We start from the raw sequence: 23,224 nt of genomic DNA, 5'->3' as shown, positions 1-23,224 counted from the left end.
CTGGCTCTCTATCCATTGAGCCCCTTTGCTGCCCAGGCTCCATCCCTCTGCAGAGATGGCCAAGAACGCTTACCATCTGAGACACTCATGAACCATCCAGTCTAACCTGGCCATGAACAGTCATCTGATGTAAGCCGACCTGGGTGATCCTGGACAGTTCACTTCAGCTTAGGGGGTCTCATTTTCCTCAAATGAGTAGGTCTGGGCCCTCTAAAAATTATAAACTAATACTGCGGGAGGTATATGGAGGAAAAGGAGGAAGAAGTCTCTTGTAGAAGGTAGCATTTGAGCTGAGCCAAAAAGTTACCATTTATTATCTACTTGAATATCTCCAGTCATGGGAAACTCACTACAAAACAGCCACCCACTTCATTAGGGCCCTCACTTCAGAAAGGATGGGGCTAGTAGAAAGATGGAGGTGCAAGGAGTTCTGGCCTCTCCTACAGAGGCTTCCTGTAGAGGTTGGGCCTCTGGAATCAATGCTTCTCTAAAAGTCATAAGGCCACAGGGCCATATGGAAGCATTTGTGTACATAGTACCGGGAGGCCCGAGCGAGGCTATAAAAATGACTTAAGAGCCTCCAGTTATGACCACATGCCACACAGAACATAGTTGTTTGTCTTGGCAGTCCAGTCATAGCCCTGATTTGCTGTAATTATGCTGGAGGTCACCAACACACCTAGAGTGTCTGGTCTTTAACAGGTCCTCCTGCCTCTGCTCTTGCCCTCTTCCATTTGTCCCCTGTGTGTTCCCAGACAAGTCTTTTTTAGGCATACATTTCAAGCAGGCAACTCTTTTGCTCAACAATCTTCAGTAGCTTTCTGTTGCTACAAAGGAACACTAAACTTCCTCTGTGGGACATTTGAAACATGGGTACCTCTCTAATATTCTAGCCCTCCCTCCTATTACTCTCATACATTCTATGATCATGCCAATTGGTTAGCTCCCTGTATCCCCAAATGCCCTGCATTTGCTAGCCCTCCTGTCTTTGCTCATGCTATTCCAAATGCCAGGAATACCCTCCTTCTCCTTCTTTAGTTGGTGACCCAAATCATAGCTCAAATGAGATCTTTTATTTTTAATTAATTTATTTTATCTATCTATCTATCTATCTATCTATCTATCTATCTATCTATCTATCCATCTGTCTATGTATCTATCTATCTATCTATCTATCTATCTATCTATCTATCTATCTATCTATCTGTCTGTCTGTCTGTCTGTCTGTCTGTCTGTCTATCTATCTGTCTATCCATCCGTCTATCTATCTATCTATCTATCTATCTATCTATCTATCTATCTATCTATCTATCTATCTATCTATCTGTCTGTCTGTCCGTCCGTCTATCCGTCCGTCTATCTGTCCGTCTATCTGTCTGTCTGTCTGTCTGTCTATCTATCTATCTATCTATGTATCTATCTATCTATCTATCCGTCCATCCGTCCGTCTGTCTATCCATCCATCCGTCTGTCTGTCCGTCTATCCATCCATCCGTCTGTCTGTCTATCCATCCATCCGTCTATCTGTCTATCCATCCATCCGTCTATCTATCTATCTATCTATCTATCTATCTATCTATCTATCTGTCTGTCTGTCTGTCTGTCTGTCTGTCTGTCTGTCTGTCTGTCTGTTCGTCCGTCCGTCCGTCCGTCCGTCCGTCCGTCCGTCCGTCCATCTATCTATCTATCTATCTATCTATCTATCTATCTATCTATCTATCTATCTATCTATCTATCATCTATCTAATCTATCCATCCATCTATTCACTTTTTAAAAGCCTTGCTTTCTGTCTTAGAATCAATGCTGTGTTTAGGTCCCTTGACAGAAGAGGGCTGGACAATGGGGGTTAAATGACCTGCCCAGGGTCCCACTCCTAGGAAGTGTCTATGGCCACATTTGAACCCAGGACCGTCCAATTCCAGTCCTGGTGTTTTATCCACTGAGCCAGCTAGCTGCCCCTCAGACATTTTATTTTATAGAGAAGACAGAAGAAAGTTGAGTGACTTGCCCAGGGCCACATAGTTAATATTTGAGGTAGATTTAAACTCAGGATTTCCTGACTCCAAGGCTAGCTATCATACCAACCTACCTCTCTTCCTAAGGGATTTCTTTTGGTGGGGGCACAGTTTAAACAAAGACAGACTGAGGTTTCTGGCACCACTGCTCATGTATCAATTTAAAAAATTTAGTTAAAAATTAAAATTTTATTATAGATATATTATTTTTACCAATTACATGTAATACACAATTCTTAAAAAATCCTTACTTTTTCTCTTAATAATAATACTAAGACAGAAGGGTAAGGGTTAGGCAAACAGGGTTAAGTGACTTGCCCAGGGCACTTTAGGAAATTGAGGTCACATTTGAATCTAGATCCTCCCAATTCCTGGCATAGTGCTCTATCCACCGAGGCACCTAGCTGTCCCCCATGTATCAATTTTTTGTTTCTTAAAAAAATTTTTTTAACTCTTACCTTCCATCTTAGCTGACTCAGACAGAAGAGTGGTCAGGGCTAGGCAATGGCAATTAAGTGACCTGCCCAGGGTCACCCAGTTAGGAAGTATCTGAGGCCACATTTGAATCTAGATCCTCCCAATTCCTGGTATAGTGCTCCATCCACTGAGCCACCCAGCAGCCCTCACCATGTATCAATTTTGACCTTAGGACATTCCCAAATAGCTTCTAGGCACGTTATAAGTGTGCTCAGAAAACAGGCCTTTTAGTCCTTAAAGGAGGCATCTATTCTGTGTACTATATTATATCAATAGCAATTTTGGCTCCTTTAAAAACCCTTTGAAGGCAGAGAAAGAAGGGCCTTTTAAACCAAGGTTCCTCAGCCTTCTGCCCCTGGTCAGGGAGGTCACTGACAGCTAGCATTCTTCCAGTTCCAACCATTGAGCTGACTGTGGCTTTCTCCCTTTCCTTCCACTACTGTCTCAGAAGCATACTGGAAAAAGCACTGGATGTAGAACCCAGGCTACATGGCACGTTTCCCTTCCCTGATCTCAGTTTCAGTGTCTGTAAAATGGGTCCATAAGGATAGCACTCCTAGCACCTCACAGGGGAGGGTGACAATTTATAAAGTCAAGTGACATAGAAAGAGAGGCAATTATTGTCTTTCTTCTGCTCTCTAACCAGGCCCACTCCTCATCCTTGCTGTCAATGACCCCCCTACAGGTACCGCTCAGCCCTGCTGGAAGCCACCAGCCTTCAAATGGCTTGGGAGGCCCAGTCAGTCCTTCTCTCTGCCCACCATGATTTTGTGAAGGAGCCGGAGCATTGCTACTAGTGTTACGTGGGACCAGCGGATCAAATCCTGTCCTTGGAGACCTATATTCTAACCTCACCACCATTGACACTGTGTGACCCTGAGCAAGTCATTTCCTCTCTTTGCTTTTCAGTCTCCTCTTCAGTAAAAAGTACAATGGAACACTTTCAACTCCATTCCTTCAGGGCTCTTTGTGGGTTAAGCCTTTTGTCCACTTTCAGGGGCTACAGAAACTGGATTCGACAAATAGTCATGGAGGGATCAGTGTCCATTACAGGACCAGGAGGAAAGCATCAAGTGGGAGCTGAGCTTTCCGCCCAAACTGAGTTGGGATAAATTTAAACCTGAACAGATGGCATACCCAGTGAAATTAAATTAGGGAAGTCAGAATTAAATTAAAAATTCTGAGTTCTAGGAAAGGAGGTGCTCAGGGGATTTGAAAATAGAATTTTTAACCTCTGCAACATTTCTCCATTTCCTGGCACATGGAGCCAAGCTAGGGGACATCTGGCTTCTGGGCTGGTCCCCAACAGTAAGTGCACAAGGGGCTAATATGGAGATTGAGTTTGGGGATGGGGAAAGGGATGGGTGAAGGAGGCTGCTGAATTTGGCCAGAACAAGGTAAAAAATGCTCCCCCCCATCACCACCTTTGTCTTAGGAAGGGCCAGCTTCAAATGCACAAGTCTCTGGGCTGCGTAGATGGTCTCTGAGGTTCCCCTCAGTTCTGCCAAGTCTTTTCTTTCTAAGGTCCCTTCCAGCTCTGCCATTCTATGTTTAAAGGACTCTTCTAGATCTAGATCTTTGTTCTAAGGTCCTTCCAAGCCCTGACACTTTATGTTCTAAAGTCCCTCCCAGTCCGAATAGTCCATGTTCTAAGGTTTCTTCTAATCCTAATAATGTTTTAAATCTCCCCCAGCCCTAACACTTTATGTTCTGAGGTCCCTCCCAGGCCCGACATCCTATGTTTTAAGATCTCAACGAGTTCTTACATCCTGTGTTCTCAGGTCCCTTCCAGTGCTGACATTCTGTGTTCTAAAGGTCCTCCCTGTTCTGGTGCATCTTCCAGCCCTGACATTCTGTGTTCTAAGGGTCCTCCCTGTTCTGGTGCATCTTCCAGCCCTGACATTCTGTGTTCTAAGGGTCCTCCCTGTTCTGGTGCATCTTCCAGCCCTGACATTCTGTGTTCTAAAGGTCCTCCCTGTTCTGGTGCATCTTCCAGCCCTGACATTCTGTGTTCTAAAGGTCCTCCCTGTTCTGGTGCATCTTCCAGCCCTGACATTCTGTGTTCTAAGGGTCCTCCCTGTTCTGGTGCATCTTCCAGCCCTGACATTCTGTGTTCTAAGGGTCCTCCCTGTTCTGGTGCATCTTCCAGCCCTGACATTCTGTGTTCTAAGGGTCCTCCCTGTTCTGGTGCATCTTCCAGCCCTGACATTCTGTGTTCTAAGGGTCCTCCCTGTTCTGGTGCATCTTCCAGCCCTGACATTCTGTGTTCTAAGGGTCCTCCCTGTTCTGGTGCATCTTCCAGCCCTGACATTCTGTGTTCTAAGGGTCCTCCCTGTTCTGGTGCATCTTCCAGCTCTGACATTCTGTGTTCTAAGGGTCCTCCCTGTTCTGGTGCATCTTCCAGCCCTGACATTCTGTGTTCTAAGGGTCCTCCCTGTTCTGGTGCATCTTCCAGCCCTGACATTCTGTGTTCTAAGGGTCCTCCCTGTTCTGGTGCATCTTCCAGCCCTGACATTCTGTGTTCTAAGGGTCCTCCCTGTTCTGGTGCATCTTCCAGCCCTGACATTCTGTGTTCTAAGGGTCCTCCCTGTTCTGGTGCATCTTCCAGCCCTGACATTCTGTGTTCTAAGGGTCCTCCCTGTTCTGGTGTATCTTCCAGCCCTGACATTCTGTGTTCTAAGGGTCCTCCCTGTTCTGGTGCATCTTCCAGCCCTGACATTCTGTGTTCTAAGGGTCCTCCCTGTTCTGGTGCATCTTCCAGCCCTGACATTCTGTGTTCTAAGGGTCCTCCCTGTTCTGGTGCATCTTCCAGCCCTGACATTCTGTGTTCTGGGGCCCCTTCCCACTCTGACAGCTGCTGTTCTAAAGCCCCTTCAAGCTCTGATGTTCAATATTCAAAGGTCACTTGCAGTTCTCAAGTCCTTTGAGTCGTCTTCTGAAGACAAGCCCAACTTTTAGAAACAAGGGAGCCTTGGTGGCAGGACTCGAATAGGTAGATGGGTGGCAAGTTGCCCATATCCACCGTGGAGAAGGGTGAGCCAGCACTCCCTGCCAGGGAGCAGAGGAGACGCCTGGAAAGACAGAGAAGGAGAGCTGCCCCTGACTCTCCCTTCGGTGAGCCTCCTTTCCAGCCTGGCCCTGGGTGGGAACCGTCCCCAACCCTTTGGGTTCCCAGGGTTTTCAGAGACCACTGCAACAATGCACTAATGAGAGGATAAATATTTAGTTACAGAAGTGACTGCTTGACTAAGCTGGCCTTGGAGCACAAACGGGTTTTGCAGGCAGGGACATGTGGAGGGAGCCCAGGAGCTGGAAAGCTACCCCAGGGGAGTAACTGGAGCAGGGGCTCCCTTTAGTTTCTAGAGCAGGCTGAGGTGCACACGGCACATTCCTCACCGTGGCACAGAAGGCGGATATGTCAAGAATGATCATCCTTACAGATGAAGAAACTGAGTTTCAGGGGAGCGAAAGGACTTGTCTGGGCCCCGTGCTGGGCTCAGACTCAAGCTGAGGTTATTCTGCTAAATCGCTGCTCAGCCGGGTCCAACTCTTCACAACTAGCGCTTCCAACCTTTCAAGTTTTCTTTGAATTTAGGCCTAAGACCTTTCTGCTTTCTCTCTGACTCAGTTGGCCCAACTTGAGGTCTCTCTCATACATATTCCATCTTGCATCTCCAAGCCTTTGCACTGGCTTTCCCCCATCTCTGCCCCGCCATCTTGGTTTCCCTAAAAATCCCAAGAAAGGATCCTTTTTCGAGACTGAGTTCAAGTTCCCCCTTCTAGAGAAAGCCCTTCCCAGACCCTCCAGCTGCTAATTCCTTCTCCTCTGAGATGACCTTCCATCCCTTCTGTACATCTCTCACGGACCTAGCGTGCTACATGCTGACTCCCCCAGCAAGGTGACCTCCTTGAGGCAGGGACTGTGCTTTCTTGCCTTTCTTTGACTCCTCAGTGCTTAGGATAGTGACCGACACAGAGCAAGTGATCAAGAAATGCTTGTTAACTTACTGACACCTATGTTGTACCCACTGACTGCAGAGCACTAGGCTAGCCATTGGGAAAGGTACAAAGTTCCCTCATGGAACCTAGAGGCCCGGGAAAGAAAGTACTTTCTCATTGTAAAATCATGTATGTGTGTGTATGTATCGCTATAGACATACAATATACCTATGTCATCAATCAACTGTCAATAAAATATTTTATATTGTATATATACATGTATACACATACCTAAGCACATGTATGCGTTATTTTATACACACACCAAAGAGCCAGATGAACATTGACTTTCCTGAGAATAATGTTGAAAAGTGATAGTTAAGGAAAGGAAGATTGAAATAGATATTTAAAAATCACATCAGGAAATCAACCAGCTAGATGTAGTCTTGTCTTGTCAAGAGCTGTGCCCACGTTCCTTGCAGTGACATGCTTTGCCCTTAGAAGTGAGGTAGTATCCGGTTGGATTAGTTCTTAGATGGAAGAGATTTTAGGGACAAAACGCGTGTGCTATAAGGAATGTTAGATTATGGAAAGCTGGAGTGGGAGGGGTCTCAGATGAGAAAATTTCAGATGTAGGAGGGCCCTTAGGCCACAGAATGTCAGAGCTGGAAGAGAGCTTAGAACAGAGAATGTCAGAGCTGGGAGAGACCTTAGAACAGAGAATGTCAGAGCTGGGAGAGACCTTAGAACTGAGAGTGTCAGAGCTGGGAGAGACCTTAGAACAGAGAATGTCAGAGCTGGGAGAGACCTTAGAACAGAGAATGTCAGAGCTGGGAGGGAGCTTAGAACAGAGAATGGCAGAGCTAGGAGAGACCTTAGAACAGAGAATGTCAGAGCTGGGAGAGACCTTAGAACAGAGAATGTCAGAGCTGGGAGGGACCTTAGAACAGAGAATGGCAGAGCTAGGAGAGATCTTAGAACAGAGAATGTCAGAGTTGGAAGAGACTTTAGAACAGAGAATGTCAGAGCTGGGAGAGACCTTAGAACAGAGAATGGCAGAGCTAGGAGAGATCTTAGAACAGAGAATGTCAGAGCTGGGAGAGACTTTAGAACAGAGAATGTCAGAGCTGGGAGAGCCCTTAGAACAGAGAATGTCAGAGCTGGGAGAGCCCTTAGAACAGAGAATGTCAGAGCTGGGAGGGAGCTTAGAACAGAGAATGGCAGAGCTAGGAGAGACCTTAGAACAGAGAATGTCAGAGCTGGGAGAGACCTTAGAACAGAGAATGTCAGAGCTGGGAGGGACCTTAGAACAGAGAATGGCAGAGCTAGGAGAGATCTTAGAACAGAGAATGTCAGAGTTGGAAGAGACTTTAGAACAGAGAATGTCAGAGCTGGGAGAGCCCTTAGAACAGAGAATGTCAGAGCTGGGAGAGACTTTAGAACAGAGAATGTCAGAGCTGGGAGAGACTTTAGAACAGAGAATGTCAGAGTTGGGAGAGACCTTAGAACAGGGAATGTCAGAGCTGGGAGAGACCTTAGAACAGAGACTGTCAGAGCTGGGAGAGCCCTTAGAACAGAGACTGTCAGAGCTGGGAGAGACCTTAGAACAGAGAATGTCAGAGCTGGGAGAGACCTTAGAACAGGGAATGTCAGAGCTGAGAGAGACCTTAGAACAGAGAATGTCAGAGCTGGGAGAGACTTTAGAACAGAGAATGTCAGAGCTGGGAGAGACCTTAGAATAGAGAATGTCAGAGCTGGGAGAGATCTTAGAATAGAGAATGTCAGAGCTGGGAGAGACCTTAGAACAAAGAATGTCAGAGCTGGGAGGGACTTTAGAACAGAGAATGTCAGAGCTGGGAGGGACCTTAAAACCCAAATGTCAGAGCTGGGAAGAGTCTTGGAACTTAGAATGTCAGAGCTGGGAGGTCCCTTCCTTAGACTCTAGGATATCAGAGCTAGAGGGGGGCCTTTGAACAGAGAATATCAGAGCTGGCAGGATTCTTAGAACACTTCTGCATTCAGTTCTGACCATTAAGGAAGGAATGGGACAGAGTTCTTTTTTGGATTCTTTATCTGAACACTGGCAGAATGAAAACTACAATGAGTTCTGGAGCTAGTGTTCTCAGTTTAAATCTCAGCTCTGCTGTTAACTATTTGCGTGATCCTGTTCCCAGATCTTTCTGGGCCTTGGTTTTCTCTTGGTACAGAAGGTAATAAATAATAGACCTACACTATTAGGCAGCCCCAAATGAAGAGGGGAAAATAAGCCTGGCTCCCTGCCATAGAGTGCCTTCCAGAGGAAGCAGCTGCTGACCACCTGTACTGAGCAAACCCCAAAATGCCTGTACCCTGCAAGTCTGGAGAAGTATCTCCACCCTAAGTTTCTATCACACACACACACACACACACACACAAAACCACTCACAGTCTGTGGTAGAAACTTACAATCCTATAGCACTTTCAGGTTTATAATGGAATGGCCCTGCAATAGCTGTGAGATGAATTGTACAAGCAAGAATTCCCAGGAACTGAGGAAAGATGAAGTTGAGGGCAAAGTGACTGGCCCAAAAGAATACAACCAGAAAATGGTGGAATCAATATTTGAACCTTGGGCTTCAGACTCCAGAATGAGTTATAGAAGAAATACAGTGGGCTGTTGGTGGGTAGGTAACACAATGGATAGAGAGCCAGGTGTGGAGTTCAAATCTGATCTCAGAAACTTCTTAGCTATGAGACCTTCTCTGGGTAAGTCTCTTAACCCCAAATGCCTAGCCCTAGCCACTCTTCTGTCTTGGAATCTGATACTTTAGTGATTCTAAGACAGAAGGAAAGGACTTGAAAAAAAAAAGAAAGAAAAAACATGGTGATAAGAACAAATCTCCCTCTACTTATGAGAAAGATTGTATCCACTCCCAGAGGAAGAACTGTGGGAGCAGAAACACAGAAGAAAAACAACTGCTTGATCACATGGGTCGATGGGGATATGATTGGGGATGGAGACTAAACAATCACCCTAGTACAAGTATCAATAATATGAAAATGGGTCTCGATCAATGACATATGTAAAATCCAGTGGAATTGCTCGTTGACTATGGGGGGAGGGAATGAACATGAATCATATAACCATGGGAAAATATTCTAAATTAGTTAATTAAATAAAAAATTTCAAATCTAAAAAATGAAAAAAAAAGAACAAATCTTCCTCCCTTCTTTGCAGAGGTGGGGGACAATGGGTATGGATGATGCCAGACTTGGTTGATGTCTTGGTTAGTTTTTGCTGAATTTGTTTTTTTCTTTGCTATAAGGGATGGCTCTCTGGGTGTAGGGCAGGGGAGGGATACTTTCAAAAGTGGAGGTGATATAAAAGCAAAATATGGCAATGCAAAAAAATTCTAAAAAAAGAACTTGTGGTAGATACAGCATGACATATTCGAGAATTCTGGGCTTAGAGTCAAGACCTGGGTTCAAATTCTGCTTTTGACACTTAGTAGTAACTGTGTGATACAAATCCAATCACTTAACTTCATTATGCCTCATTTGATTTCCAAAAATTTTTTATTTGATGCACGGAGTATAACCTATGATGATGCAATCATAAATTTCTTTCCCATCTAGCTTTTCCCTGTCCATGAAAAGTAACGGGATAATAACCTCCTACATAAGAAAGAAGATGTGGGCAGCTAGGTAGAACAATGGAGAGAGCACCAGGTCTGGCATCAGGAAGTGTTTGAGGCTAGATTTGAACCCAGGTCCTCCCCATTCCATGCTTGGCACTCTCTCTACTAAGCCACCTGGCTGCCCTGATAACTCTTATTATTAAGAAGCATTTCCTGTTGCCCTTTGAAGACCACCAGAGAGCTCACTACCTCCTAAAGTGGCTTTCTCCATGTTTGGACAGTTTTTACTATTAGGAAGTATTTGTTGTTGCCTTTTGAAGATCTCCAGTGCAGGGAGCTCACTACTTCCCTGAGCAGTCTGAGTTTGGACACCGTTCCTGTTAGGAAGTATTTCCTTATATGGTTGGGAACTCTACCTCCTACTAGCTCCCCCTCATCCCAATTTCTGCCCTCTGGGGTAAAGTTAATCAACTCTAATCTCTCTTTTATGTTAGCTAAAGGCAGTGATCACATAAACATGAAGTACTGGGGGAAAGCAGCCCTCTGAGGGTAGCCTGGCAAATGGCCTGCTTTGTGTATTAAATAAATGCTCTGATCTCCCCCCTTCTTTATTTTTTAATAGACCTCAGATAAAACGAGAGGCGTTCCAAGGGGCCTTTGAAATAACAACAACTGACACTGGGGCAATGGAAAAACATGTTGGATTTGGGGTCAAAAGCCCTGGGCTGGAGGTCAGCCCTGACACCGAACATTACGTAGCCTCTTCTACTAGACTTGAGCTTTCCCGTCATAAAATGGCTCTTGGAGGAAGCATGGAAGAATCATAATAAGCCAGCATTTACAGAGTGCTTTTAGGTTTGCAAATAGGATCCCACAACAACCCTGAGAGGGAAGTGCCATTAATATCTCCATTTTTACAGATGAAGAAATTGAGGAAAAGATAGGTTAAGTGACTTGCCTAGGGTCACATAACTAGTAGTTACGTAGTTGAGTCAAATTGAAATTTCGGACTCCAGGGCTCTATCCATGGTGACACCTCTCATAGAATCACTCTTAAGAGACCAAGAAGATCTGAGTTTGAGTCCTGCCTCTCTGACCCAGGGTAACCCTGGGCAAATTGCTTATTTTCTCAGTGCTCTTGGCAATTAAATGCTCCAAGAAAAAGTATTGATCTGCTCTGAGAGAGGAAGTTCCTCGCTAGGAATTCCCTATGCTGATGAAATCCTCAGGCTAGTCAAAAAAGAGAAATATCCAAAATGGTATCCAATATCCCCTCCCATTCTTCCCATTCTTGGTATCAATTCTACGACAGAAAGGCATGGGCTAGGCAAGTGTGGTTAAATGACTTGCCCAGGGTCACACAGCTAGAAAGTGTCTGAGGTTGAATTTGAACCCAGGTCTTCTTGACTCCAGGCTTGATGCTCTTTCTACTGTGCTACCCACCTGCCCCTCTCTCTGGGCTATTTTATAAACACACCTAGCAATTGACAAACCTAGTGGATTTCCAATAATATGGGCCTAATATACCTTAGACTTGGCAAAGAGTGTTTCTCCATTTTTCTCTGTGGAATATCTGGTATGCTTTTCTTTCCAAGCTTTTAAAAGCTATATTTTAAAGCTAAATGAGCTTCCACTTAGATCTCAAATAATTGGCATAGCTCGTGGCTGATGCCATTTGTCCAAACAGCAATCAGGCTGCTGCAATCAGGGGGAATGGATTTGAGCTCTTCCTGATACATGTTGGATGGGTGACCTTGAATAAGTGAAATCCCTTCTCTAACCTGCCATTTTTTTCTCTTCCAAAAGAAAGGTTTGGATTCTCCCTTCTAGATATAACACAGTACAAATCTAACAGTACTCTCTAAGAGTCTTCCCAGATAAATAAATAAAATAAAATAAAATAAATAAAAATAAAAAATAAAGTTATGTTCTATAGGATCTATTGAGCTATGACATCCTATGTTCTGTGGACTCTCCCAGATCTGCCATTATGTTCTATGATTCCACCAAGCTCTAATGTTAAATGTTCTGAGGTCTCTCCTAGCTTTGACATTCTTTGGTCCAAGGTCATTTTTACCCCATATGTTTTTTATGTTCTAAGGTCCCTTCTAGCTCTGATGCTATGTTCTAAGCCTCCCTCCGACTCTAAAATGTATGATTCTGGGACAATTAACACACTTAAAATTAATAGAAAGTACTGCCTTTTAAATTATACATGATTTTAACCCAACTCTTGAATCATTTCTTACTATGGATACTTGCTGTTGCTTTGTATGCTAGCATGGTTATATCACAGAACATTACAAATATTTCTAGATTTACTTTAGCATGTTTAATTTTTTCCAGCCCCTTATTTTATTCTATGTATATTTTTTTCTGGAATGCTTTCTTATAAGCAACAAATTATGTATGAGGTCTTATTTTCTTATCCAATCTCTCGCTCTTTTTCATTTTATTGACTTATTTCATCCATTCACATTTAAAGTTCCGAGAATTCGTTTTATATTCTTCTTCATTTGTCTCTAATATTGTTTTTTCCCCCAAGTAGGATTTTTCCTCCTGTCTTCCTTTATAAATACAGTACTTTGTCTCTTCAGTTGATTTAGTTTTATCTACTTTTATACAGCCTAAATTCTTATTCTCTTTCCCTTCCCCTCACCCTCAGATCTCACCCTACCACCACCTCTCCCATTTCTAACCCTTGAATCTTAAGAGGAAAACATACTAACTAGAACAAGGCTTCAATGGCAAGTCACTTTCCTGAGGGTATCTCAGCTTAACAATCTTCACTGCTGAAATAAAATCTTAAGTATTTGAATCTGTGTAGCTTCTTCTGGGTGCTTTTTTTTTTGGCTTTTATCCCTCCACTGACAGTTTGGAAAGAGGATGATGAAACCCAGGTGGGCAGGTATAAGGCTCCAGCTTGGAAACCTGATTACATCTCAGGTCCTTGCCAGAAAACTAGAGTTTTATACTAGAATTTCTCAGACATCTAGCTGCCTGGATGGAAAGACTCCTTGACCAGCTTTTGCTATTTCTGGAGGTGTGTGTGTGTGTGTGTGTGTGTGTGTGTGTGTGTGTGTGTGTGTGTGTCTGTCTGTCTGTCTGTCTGTCTTTTAAAGTTTGGGGGAAAGGTTCAAAGCAAGGAGGAAGTGGGTGGAAACAAGCACCTGATAAAGGTTTATAATGAAGTTCTTCCATAGGATCATAACAATTTCCCAGAAGAATGTAAGTTTCCTGACGGTAGGGATGATCTCACCAAGCCTAACATAGTGCTACAACATTGTAGGCACTCAATAGAAGTTTCTTGGTTGACTGCTTGTGGATTAGTCAGAGATTTAGAGCTGGAAAGGGCTCCTACGATTTACAGAGGAGGGAACAAGTTAGATGACTTGCCCAAGGTCATACAGGCATTATTACAAACTAAGGCCTCTGACTTCAAATTCAATACTCCTCCCACTGCAAAACATTAATTCTCTTTGAGTCCTTAAGTCTAGAGGCAATTTTGCTTCCCACTTTACCAGTCTGGTGAGCTTTTTAGAACAATGGACATTTCCTACTGGTCTTTAGGGAGCTGCATAGTGTGATGGAAAGCACTCTGGACATGGAGTCAGGTCACCTCCACTAAAGTGCGTGTTCTAATAGTTTGGGCCACTTTGGGTAAGAGGATCTGCTTCCTCATCTTTGAAATTAGGTCAGGAAAATAATATAGAGCACGTCTACAATGTAAAGAGAAAGCACAGCAAATCTAAAAGCCCTAATACTATGTAATTATATTAACCAAGCCTAGGCCTGGAAAAGAGATGGGGAAAACACACCTCCCTCTTCTCATTGCAGAGGTAGAGGCCTATGTGTATGATATATCGACTATAACGGCCAACTCAGTGGGTGTGTGGATTAGTTTTGCTGAAGTGCCTTCCCTCCTTTCTTTTTCTTTCTTTGTTAGAAAGGATGCATTGGCTAAAAGAGCGAGAGCAAGGATATTTCTGAAAATAGAGATCATGCAAATAAATAAAAGAGATTAATAAAAATGTTTCAAAATTAAATTCAGACATGCCATTGGAAGCCCAGATCAGATTCTAAGTTCTGTTTGTAAAATGATTTTCTCATAACTGTCCTAGAAGGTAGTAATGCATGTATCCTCATCCTCATTTTAAAGATATAGAACCCAGCCATGCCACTGCTGGGTGTGTACCCCAAAGAGACAATAAGGAAAAAGACATGTACAAGAATATCATAGCTGCGCTCTTTGTGGTGGCCAAAAATTGGAAAATGAGGGGATGCCCTTTGATTGGGGAATGGCTGAACAAATTGTGGTATATGTTGGTGATGGAATACTATTGTGCTATAAGGAATGATGATCTGGAGGGATTCCATGGAGACTGGAACAACCTCCAGGAAGTGATGCAGAGAGAAAGGAGTAGAACCAGGAGAACATTGTACACAGAGACTGATACACTGTGGCATAATCGAATGTAATGAACTTCTCTACTAGCAGCAATGCAATGATCAGGACAATTCTGAGGGACTTATGAGAAAGATGCTCTCCACATCCAGAGGAAGAACTGTGGAAGCAGAAATGCATTAAAAAACATATGATTGACCATGTAGTGCAATAGGGATGTGATTAGGGTTTTGATGTTAAAGAATCGCTCTACTGAAGATAAGAATAACATGGAAATAGGCTTTGAACAATGATACATGTATAACCCAATGAAACTGCTTGTTGGTTTTGGGAAGCTAAAGGAGAGAGCAGAGGGAGGGGAGATCATTAATCATGTAACCATGGAAAAGTATTCTAAAAAAAAATTAAAATAGATATAGAGGGGGAAGCTGGGTAGCTCAGTGAATTGAGAGCAAGACCTAGAGATGGGAGGTCCTGGGTTAAAATCTGACCTCAGCCACTTCCTAGCTGGGTGACCCTGGGCAAGTCACTTAACCCCCATTGCCTGGCCCTTACCGCTCTTCTGCCTCGGAACCAATACATAGTACTGATTCCAAGACGGAAGGTGAGGGTTTAAAAAAACAGATATAGAACCAGAGGCTCAAAGAGGGGACCTAAGGATACATCATGTTTCATTCAAGGATCAAGATGAAAATTTTAAATACTGATCTTCCCCCACTTCAACCTACCCTGGTTCTGGTTCCAGGCAAATCATTTTAGCTTTTCAACTTTGGTTTCCTACTCTCTAAAATAAGGAGGTTGGCCTAGACAACCCATGAGAGAGATTCCTTTTACCTCTAAATCTTGGCTTCTGGGAGCAGTGGGACTGAGGAAGGTTGGGACAGCCCAGATCAAGGCCAACTCCAACAAAGCACCCGGTAGGAACACAACTCATCTCTCAGCTAGAGAGTCTGGAACAGCTATAGTCACCCTGAAGACAGTAAAGGTTGCATGTCCATAGCCAAGTCACTTAAGATTTTCTGAGCCTCAGTCTTACCATCAGTAAAATTGGCTTAACACTACGCATGTTGCTGGCATAGTGCCTACATCATAGGGTTGTTGGGGGGCTCACATATGTTTTGCCAACCTTAAAGCACTGTATAAATGTGAGCGGCTGCTGTCACCCTCAAAAAACTCCAGGAACAATCTGTTATTTCCTCTGTTTGTTGTCCCAAACCCTTCATAACCTGCCCTCTCCCTTTTACAGTCTTCCACCTTTCTCTCCTCCATGTACTCTGTGTTGCAGTGACACTGGTCTCCTTGCTATTCTTCAAAAGCAATATTCCATATCCTAAATCTGGCTGTCCCCAGATCAGGAATGCTCTCCTTCCTTATCTCTGTCTCCCACTTTCCTGGCTTTCCTCATGCCTCAGCCAATATCCCACCTTTCCCATTCCTTCTTAATTTAGTGCTTTCCTGCCAAGACTATCCCCAATTTATCCATTATCTATCTTATTAACATATAGGGTTTTGGTTTTTTTTTTTTGCATGTTGCCCCTTATTAGACTATGAGCTCCTTGAAGGCAAGGACTGTCTTTTGTCTCCTTCGTATTCCTAGCAACCCAGTGCTGGACACAGTGCTCAATATAAGCTAGCTGACTTGATTGACTAGTGCTTTAAGGTTCCTAAAGTCCTTTCCTCACATCCTAAGAAATGGTGATCAGTGTTCAAATCCCAGCTCTGCTCCTTACTACCTATTTCACCTAGGGTAAACAATTTCCTCATGCAAGCCTCAGTTTCCTCATCTGTAAAAAGAAGGAGCACTCAAAGATCCTCTCTAGTTCTCAGATTTAGTGTCCCAAGATCTTATTATCCCCAATTTGCAGATGAGAAAAATGAGTTTTGGAGGCATTAAATGTCTTATGGTCACTGGAAGTGTTAAGTTCCTAGAGATGAGGAGTTATTTTGCATCTCATCTTGATCAGAGAGTAGGCCTGGGTCTGGAGTACAGCAAGTACTAAATGAATGTTAGTTTAATTGAAGGATCAGATCACCTGGGTCCAAGTCTGTTGCTCTGCTTCTCATAGCACTTCAGGCTCTACATATGAAGGGCTTTCCCCATTCAACACAGGAAATACAGACCCCTGGGGACCAGCTTGCCCGGATGGAATGAATGGGGGGAAGAGGCTGGGCCTTCTCCACAATGATGATGAGGCTGAAAAGAGCCCCAGACTGGAAGTCGGGAGGCCTGGGCTCTGAATTCTGCTTCTCATTTGCTGGTTGCTTTTGGCAGGTTATTCCCCCCTCGTGGAGTCTCGGTTTCCTTATCAGTAAAATGAAGGGGTCCCTGAGGCTCACTCTAGCTAGTTTAGAATTCTATGACAAAACTGTCCCCCAAAATTAGTCCTGTGGGACTTCAGAGCTTTTTTGCCCAAAGGCAGCTCCAGAGGTAGCTGGGAGGAAGCAGAAAGAAGAAAAGCTACCCCATTTCTAAGGGACATTTTTGCCCTGAGGAAGAATTCTGCCCCTCAGAGCCAAGGGACAGAAACTTCCTGCAGGCTGTCCTAGTTGGCACACAGATTTGTTCTCGGAGGGACCCGAGTTGGCAGTAGTCTGACCAGTGGGGGGAAGGGTGGCTCTGGGCAGGGGTGGCCAGTCTCTGGTCCTCTAGACACCAAAGCTGGTCCCTGAAACCTTAGAGAAAGAGGGTATTGTGGGGAGTCAAGAAAGCTGAGAGACACAAGTCATGTAACAAACCCTCTGGAAAATGGGTAAGGGAGGTCTGTGGGTTCATCCAGCCCCAGACACTCAGGCCAGTCCCTGCCACCTCTCTGGAGAGACCAGAATACAAGGAGGGGCAGAGGGGGGAAGGAAGGCTATAAAAGGGGACAGGAGAGAGAGTCCCTAGTAGATAAGAAGTATTTATGAAGCATATCCAATGGGCCAGGTACACTGCTGGGTACCTGAGAGACAGTTGGGGGGGGGTCCCTGGCTCTACTCCATCCTGAACACTAAGCCTTGAAGGGGCAGTATGTAAAGGGGGGAGAGGACATGGGGGAGCCCCACAATGGCACAGGGTCCCAGGAGAGAGGGTGAGGAACTTCCTGTCTCCATTTCATCCTAGATCCCAGAATCCTCTAATGAGATAAGAGAGGGAGAGCCAGAGTTGGCTCCATCCCACTCACTCTAGACACAGTCTAGTCCTTGAGGCGTACCAAAACAGATAAGGGAGAGGTGGGGGTGAGGGAGTTCAAAGGCAAAAGGAAATAACAGATAGGCTTGGGCACAAGATTCTGGGAGGACAGAGGGCAGGAGGTCACAAGGAGGCATAAGGGGAGATGGAGGGTGGCTCAGTGGTCAGCTCTGGGAAGGTAGGTCAATGCAGTGGGGGAATGGGGTGCTGTGTTTAATCTTCATATTCGGTGTATTCGTGTGTAGGTGGCTTTATACACCTGTGACACTAGACTAGATCTCTCTGGACCTCAGTTTCCCTAACTGTAAAATGGGAAGGCTGGCCTCTAAAGGTTCTTCCAGCTTTAAATCTATACTCTTATGATTCACTCCTTCCGGATGGGGGGAGTGGTGTATGGGACCCGAGCAGTTGGGAGGGGGCCATGGGGTTGGTGCTGCTGCCTACCTGAATGCCATTGGGGTACACCTCGCCCTCCCCGATGGAGTCCACCAGGTCCTCCTCATCCAGCGTGGCCCGCTTGTAGGACGACATCTGAAACAACAAATGCAGAATCGAATCCCTCAGCGCTTCCATGGCTGCTCGGGAATAGGGGCCCAAACCCCGGACTCGTGAGGCCTGGCCCAGCCCTAGCCCCTGGCCTTAGCCTTGGCTGGCCCTTTGGGGTTCCTGCGGCGGCAGCGCCAGGCTCACTCACCCCCAACACAGAGAGAGCAGCAGCTAGCGCAGCGGCCACCGGGCTGGCAACGGGGCAGGGGCTCCTCATGTCGCTGCCTGGGCTCAGGCCACCCGCCCTGCTGGGGCCGGGAAGGGCAGGGCAGAGTAGGGCAGGGCAGCCAGACCGGGCCAGGGGGTGGGGCAGGGGCAGGAAGGGGGCGGTGCCGCGATGCCCACTCCCCCTCCTCCAGCTGAGAACCCGCCCCCAGCCAGAGAAAGCCCAGCCAGGCGGGCCTGGCCGTCCCAGCTCTGCCTCTCTCCGCTCCCGCCAATGCCCCTGTCCATGCCCAGTCGGCGGCCTGGACCGCCCCGCGTGATTGGCCTTGGGCAGCCGACAGGACGGGGCAGGTGGGCAGTAATTAAACCTCAGCCAGCCTGGAGGGATCCCTCTCTTTCAGGTGCCCATAATCTACAGCTTTCCCTCCTTGCGGCAGAGAGAGGAGCGAGGTGGCCCCTGGACTGGCGAGCTGTAGTCAAGAATTAGGTGCCGCCCTCCCTTTCCCGGCTTCCTCCTTTCCTCTTTCTTCCTCCCTCTTCCCCCCTTTCTTCTCTTTCTCCCTTTTTCTTCCCTCTCTTTCTCCATCGCTTCCCCCCTCTTTTCCTCCTCTCTTCTTCCCCTTCCCCCTTTCTTCACTTTCTCCCTCCCTTTCCCCTCTGCTCCTCCGTGAAGGTGGGGGAAGTCATCCCATTCACACTCCTCTCCTTTTTCCAATCCATCTGCCACACAGCAGCCCAAAGTACCCTCCTATGCCCCCGTCCCATCACAGCAATCAAGCAAAAAGTATTTAAGTGCCTACTGTGTGTTGGGTAAGTACTGTGAGATTCAGGCAGAACTCAAATGATCACTGGCTTCAAGGAGTTTTCTTATCAATTGTTTCCCCCCAAACCTCAATCATTTTTGATGATACCCTGTTGCTTCTAAAAAACAAAAATAAAAAACGAACTGTAACTCAAAGCTTTTAACTTTCTTGGACCCCTTATTTCCTTTTTCTTTTTTTAAAACCCTTACCTTCCATCTAACAATCAACACTAAGTAATGGTCCCAAGGTAGAATAGTAGGGGCTACATAGTTGGGGTTAAGTGACTTGCCCAGAATCATACAGCTAGGAAGTGTCTAAGGTCAGATTTGAACACAGGATCTCCCATCTTTAGGTCTGGCTCTCTATCCACTGAGCTATCTAGCTGCCTCTGACTCCTTATTTTCTAAAGAGCATCTCAAAGGTCCCTTTCAGCTCTAAGTCTATGATCCTCTGAGCTTCTACAGTCTTGTTCCAGTTTACCTCTTTCCAGCATTATTTCTCTTTATTTCCCTTCAAGAATTCTAGGTTTCAGATCAAACTGGACTACTACACCCCAGCACTTTCTCCTGCCTCCCGAAATGTACACTGGCCATCTCCCAGGCCTAGAATGCACTTGTTCCTCATCTATATAATTTAAACTCCTTCAGTGCTGAAATCAGAGGCCTCCTTTGTTGAATCCTCCTTTGATTCTCTCAGTGAAAAGTGTTTTTAAAACCTCAACATTTTTCTAGAGCACCTTAGAGCTCTCCTTTGCTCCTATCCTGTCTTCTTTTGTTTCATACTCACCAGTGGTATGTAAGTTCCTTGGAAGTAGAGAGTATTTTTTCTATTTTTTGTATCCCTATAGGGTTTACCACAGTGGGCCTTTCCTGCTTCAGACTGATTTAAGTGAACTGAAACTGAAATTACAAATTCAGCTTTAGTTATCTGGGAACAGAAACTCCCAAAGTGGAGTTGGGAAGTGAGACAGAGAGAGAAAGAGACACAGAGAGAGAGAGAGATAGAGAAACAGAGAGGGGGAGGAGGAGTGGAGGAGAGAGAGAGAGAGAGAGAGAGAGAGAGAGAGAGAGAGAGAGAGAGAGAGAGAGAGAGAGAGAGAGAGAGAGAAGAGAGGGGAGGGTGGAGGTAGGGGAAGAGTGAAGGAGAGGGAGAGAGAGGAGGGAAAGGGAGAGAGAAGAGGGAAAGGGGGAGAGAGAGAGACAGACAGAGAAAGAGAGAGAGAGAAGTGGAGTAGAAGAGAGAGGGAGAGGGGCAAAAGAGTCTGCTCTCAAAGAACTCACAATCTGAGGGAGACCATGTGGAAATAACTAGGTATGTTAAAGATCTATGGACTATAATCTGAGAGGGGAAGACAGCTGGGAAGGTGGGTAGAGATGATAAAGAAGATAATAGAAGGTAATGGTTGATCGAAACCTTGAAAGAAGCCAGGGAAACAAAGAGGGAGAGTATCCCAAGTATGTGGCCACAGCCAGTGCCAGGGTAATACAGAGGTGGGAGACAAGGGCAAAACCAGTTCCCGCCCTTAAGGAGCTTACAGTCTAGTTGGGGATGACAACATATACTCTGTAGCAATAGTACCTCCCTCCCTGGGTGTTTTGTGGATCAAATGAGATAATTATAAAGTGCTTTGTAAAATTGAAAGTGATACATAAATGTTAGTTGCTGCTATTACAAAGGCTGGAACACTGGGTAGGGGAAAGGGGAAGGATACATTTGTAGATCAAAAGGATGTGAAAATAAAAGATATCAATAAAAATGTTTTTCAAAAAGAAATTCTCTGCTTCTGAGTCAGCTTTGCTTCCCAGAAGCATTGTTCTCTTTCAGCCTTACAAATAAAAGACTTCACATTACCCAAAGACTTGTATCCAAGGTCCAGCCTCAAACCTCCATCCCTATTGTTTAAACTCTAGCTCAGTGACTCACTGTCTGTGTGCTACCTTAGGTAAGTTTCTTTTGTGGGCCTCAGTTTCCTTATCTGTAAAATGAGTGGCCAGGTCTCAAAGATCTTTTCTGAGGGCCCCAGCAGTTTTAAGAACTAGAAACTCTTGAGCTGGTCTCCCAAAACATGAATGCCTAAAGAACATCAGGCAGGCTTGGACAGGGCCAGAGAGAGCAGGCACATTCCTGCCATGTCTGTATTTGCTAATTTGTTTGCTTCTACCTCATTAAAAATGCTCAGGGTAACAGATGGGTTTATTATGATTTTATTTCATGTTTTGCATATTTATTTGATTATTTATTCTTGTTGATGGTTTACAATAAAACAATTTTTTTAACCAGCAGTGTAGGATGCTTTCTGCCAGGAGGGACATTAGAAACATTAGGGAAAAAATCCAAGTCTAATAATCCCCTTTCTTGAAGATACAGCTATTGAGGTCCAAGGAAATGGTTTGTCTAAGGCTAGAGAATTAATTGGTGCTGGAAGTCACCAGCCTCCCTAGGGCTCTTTACTACTTCCCAGGAATTCTTCAGCTTACGGAGGAGACACTTAGAGGTGCTCAGAGAAGAACATCATAGAATAGAAAGAACATCAAGGGGCAGCTAGGTAGAACAGTGAATAGAGCACTGGAAGAACCTGGGTTCAAATTTGACTTCTAGTTGTATGGTCCTGGGCAAGTCATTTAACTCCATTTGTCTAGTCCTTGCCCTTCAGCCTTAGAGGTGTAACTAAGACAGAAAGTAAAGGTTTAAGAAAAAGAAAGATAGAATACAAGGTTTGGATTCTGAGGATCTGGGTTCAAATTCCCCCTCTGTCAATAATCTTTCTAATGCCTAGAGCAGGTCACATTTATTCTCTGCTCAAAAACCTTCCTTGGATTCCTCTTACTTCCTGAGTCAATTTCAGCCTGTCAATGAGCATTTATTAAGCATCTCCAGGGCCAGGCATTGTGCTAAATGCTAGAGATACAAAGAACAACAAAAGACAGTTCCTGCCCTCCCAGAGCTCATTCTCTATTGAGGGAGAAGAAACAGAAATAACTTTGTATATGCAAGATATCTATATCTTTCTCTCTATTGATATACAGTATAAATGAAAGGCATTAAAAAAAAAAACACCTTACCTTCCGACTTAGAATCAGTACTAAATATTGGCTCCAAGGCCGAAGAATGGTAACAGCTAGGCAGGTGGGGTTAAATGACTTGCCCAGGGTCACACAGTTAGGAAGTATCTGAGGCTGGACACCTAGCTGGTCCCATTTCTATACTTTTCTATACCTTCTAGGATTTTATATGAGTGAAACCCAAATTCCTGCTTTACCCCATGTGTTCCATGGCCTTGGTTTCTTTGCACTATGAATTCCTGTCTATCCTTTAAAGTCCTACTCCACTGCCACCTTCTCCAAGAAGCCCTTTTAGATTCCTTCAAGGCAGGCTGATTATTCTATCTCAGTCCTCGTTTAGTATTTGGTTTTAAAACTCTCCAATGGGTCTCAGCAAGTATCTCAGCTTCTATGTCCTATCCCTCCACCAGGCTAGAAGCTCCAAGGCCACAGGGCCCGGGTATTATCTAAACTTGGTCTCCTCGTTCCCCCAGACTCTACCCTCCTGGCACACAGAAGGTCCTAGATAAACATTTGATGAAGAAATGAATTAATGACTTGACCAAAGATACATGGCTAAGACGTATGGAAGCCCCAGGACCTAGTTCAGTGCTCTGATTGCCTTAGGACAGAACATTATTCCCTCTTCTCTCCTTTTTCCCTCCTTCCTTTGACTCTGAAACCTAAGTGAGCCCAATGCCTAAGGGAGAAATCTGCCTTGAATTTGAGTTAGGTGCTCAAAAAGGAGGGGGGAAAAGGGCTTAAAGGAGACCAAGGAAAATCACAGCAGAAATAGCTCCTTCCTCCTCCTCCAGACTATTTTGGCCCTTGGTTACCCAGAAAACTGATTAATTCCAGACCGTGTGTGCAGAATGCAGTGCCCATCCATGGAAACTTCTAGTGTTGAAACCAAGGGTGCTGAAAGGAATCCCTAACATCAAAGGCCAAGGGTAAAGAGAGCTTTAAAATATTTTAAAGAGCTATTATTCATAATAGAACATGCTTCTAATGGTCCACAAATGTCACTGGAGAATCTAGCTGTT

The 23,224-nt window shown here is 44.9% G+C and overlaps 1 protein-coding gene across 3 annotated transcripts in view; it reads right to left on the bottom strand.

Annotated features, from left to right (window-relative positions):
- The window catches only part of ECE1 (endothelin converting enzyme 1), a 198,700-nt gene that overhangs the window by 82,488 nt on the left and 92,988 nt on the right, over positions 1-23,224 (bottom strand). For 2 of the 3 annotated variants that reach the window (XM_007491232.3, XM_007491231.2), the window contains exon 2: positions 18,071-18,157. In XM_007491232.3, coding sequence (XP_007491294.1) covers positions 18,071-18,157 — 87 coding nt within the window. Of the gene's footprint in view, positions 1-18,070; positions 18,158-18,320; positions 18,961-23,224 lie in introns of those variants that run through there. The other variant, XM_003341004.4, reaches the window with a different exon arrangement.

The sequence above is a fragment of the Monodelphis domestica genome, chromosome 4 (genome assembly GCF_027887165.1).
Source record: "Monodelphis domestica isolate mMonDom1 chromosome 4, mMonDom1.pri, whole genome shotgun sequence".
NCBI lineage: Eukaryota > Metazoa > Chordata > Mammalia > Didelphimorphia > Didelphidae > Monodelphis > Monodelphis domestica.
The sequence above is the reverse complement of the archived record's forward strand: the minus strand, read 5'-3'. Positions and strand labels throughout refer to the sequence as shown.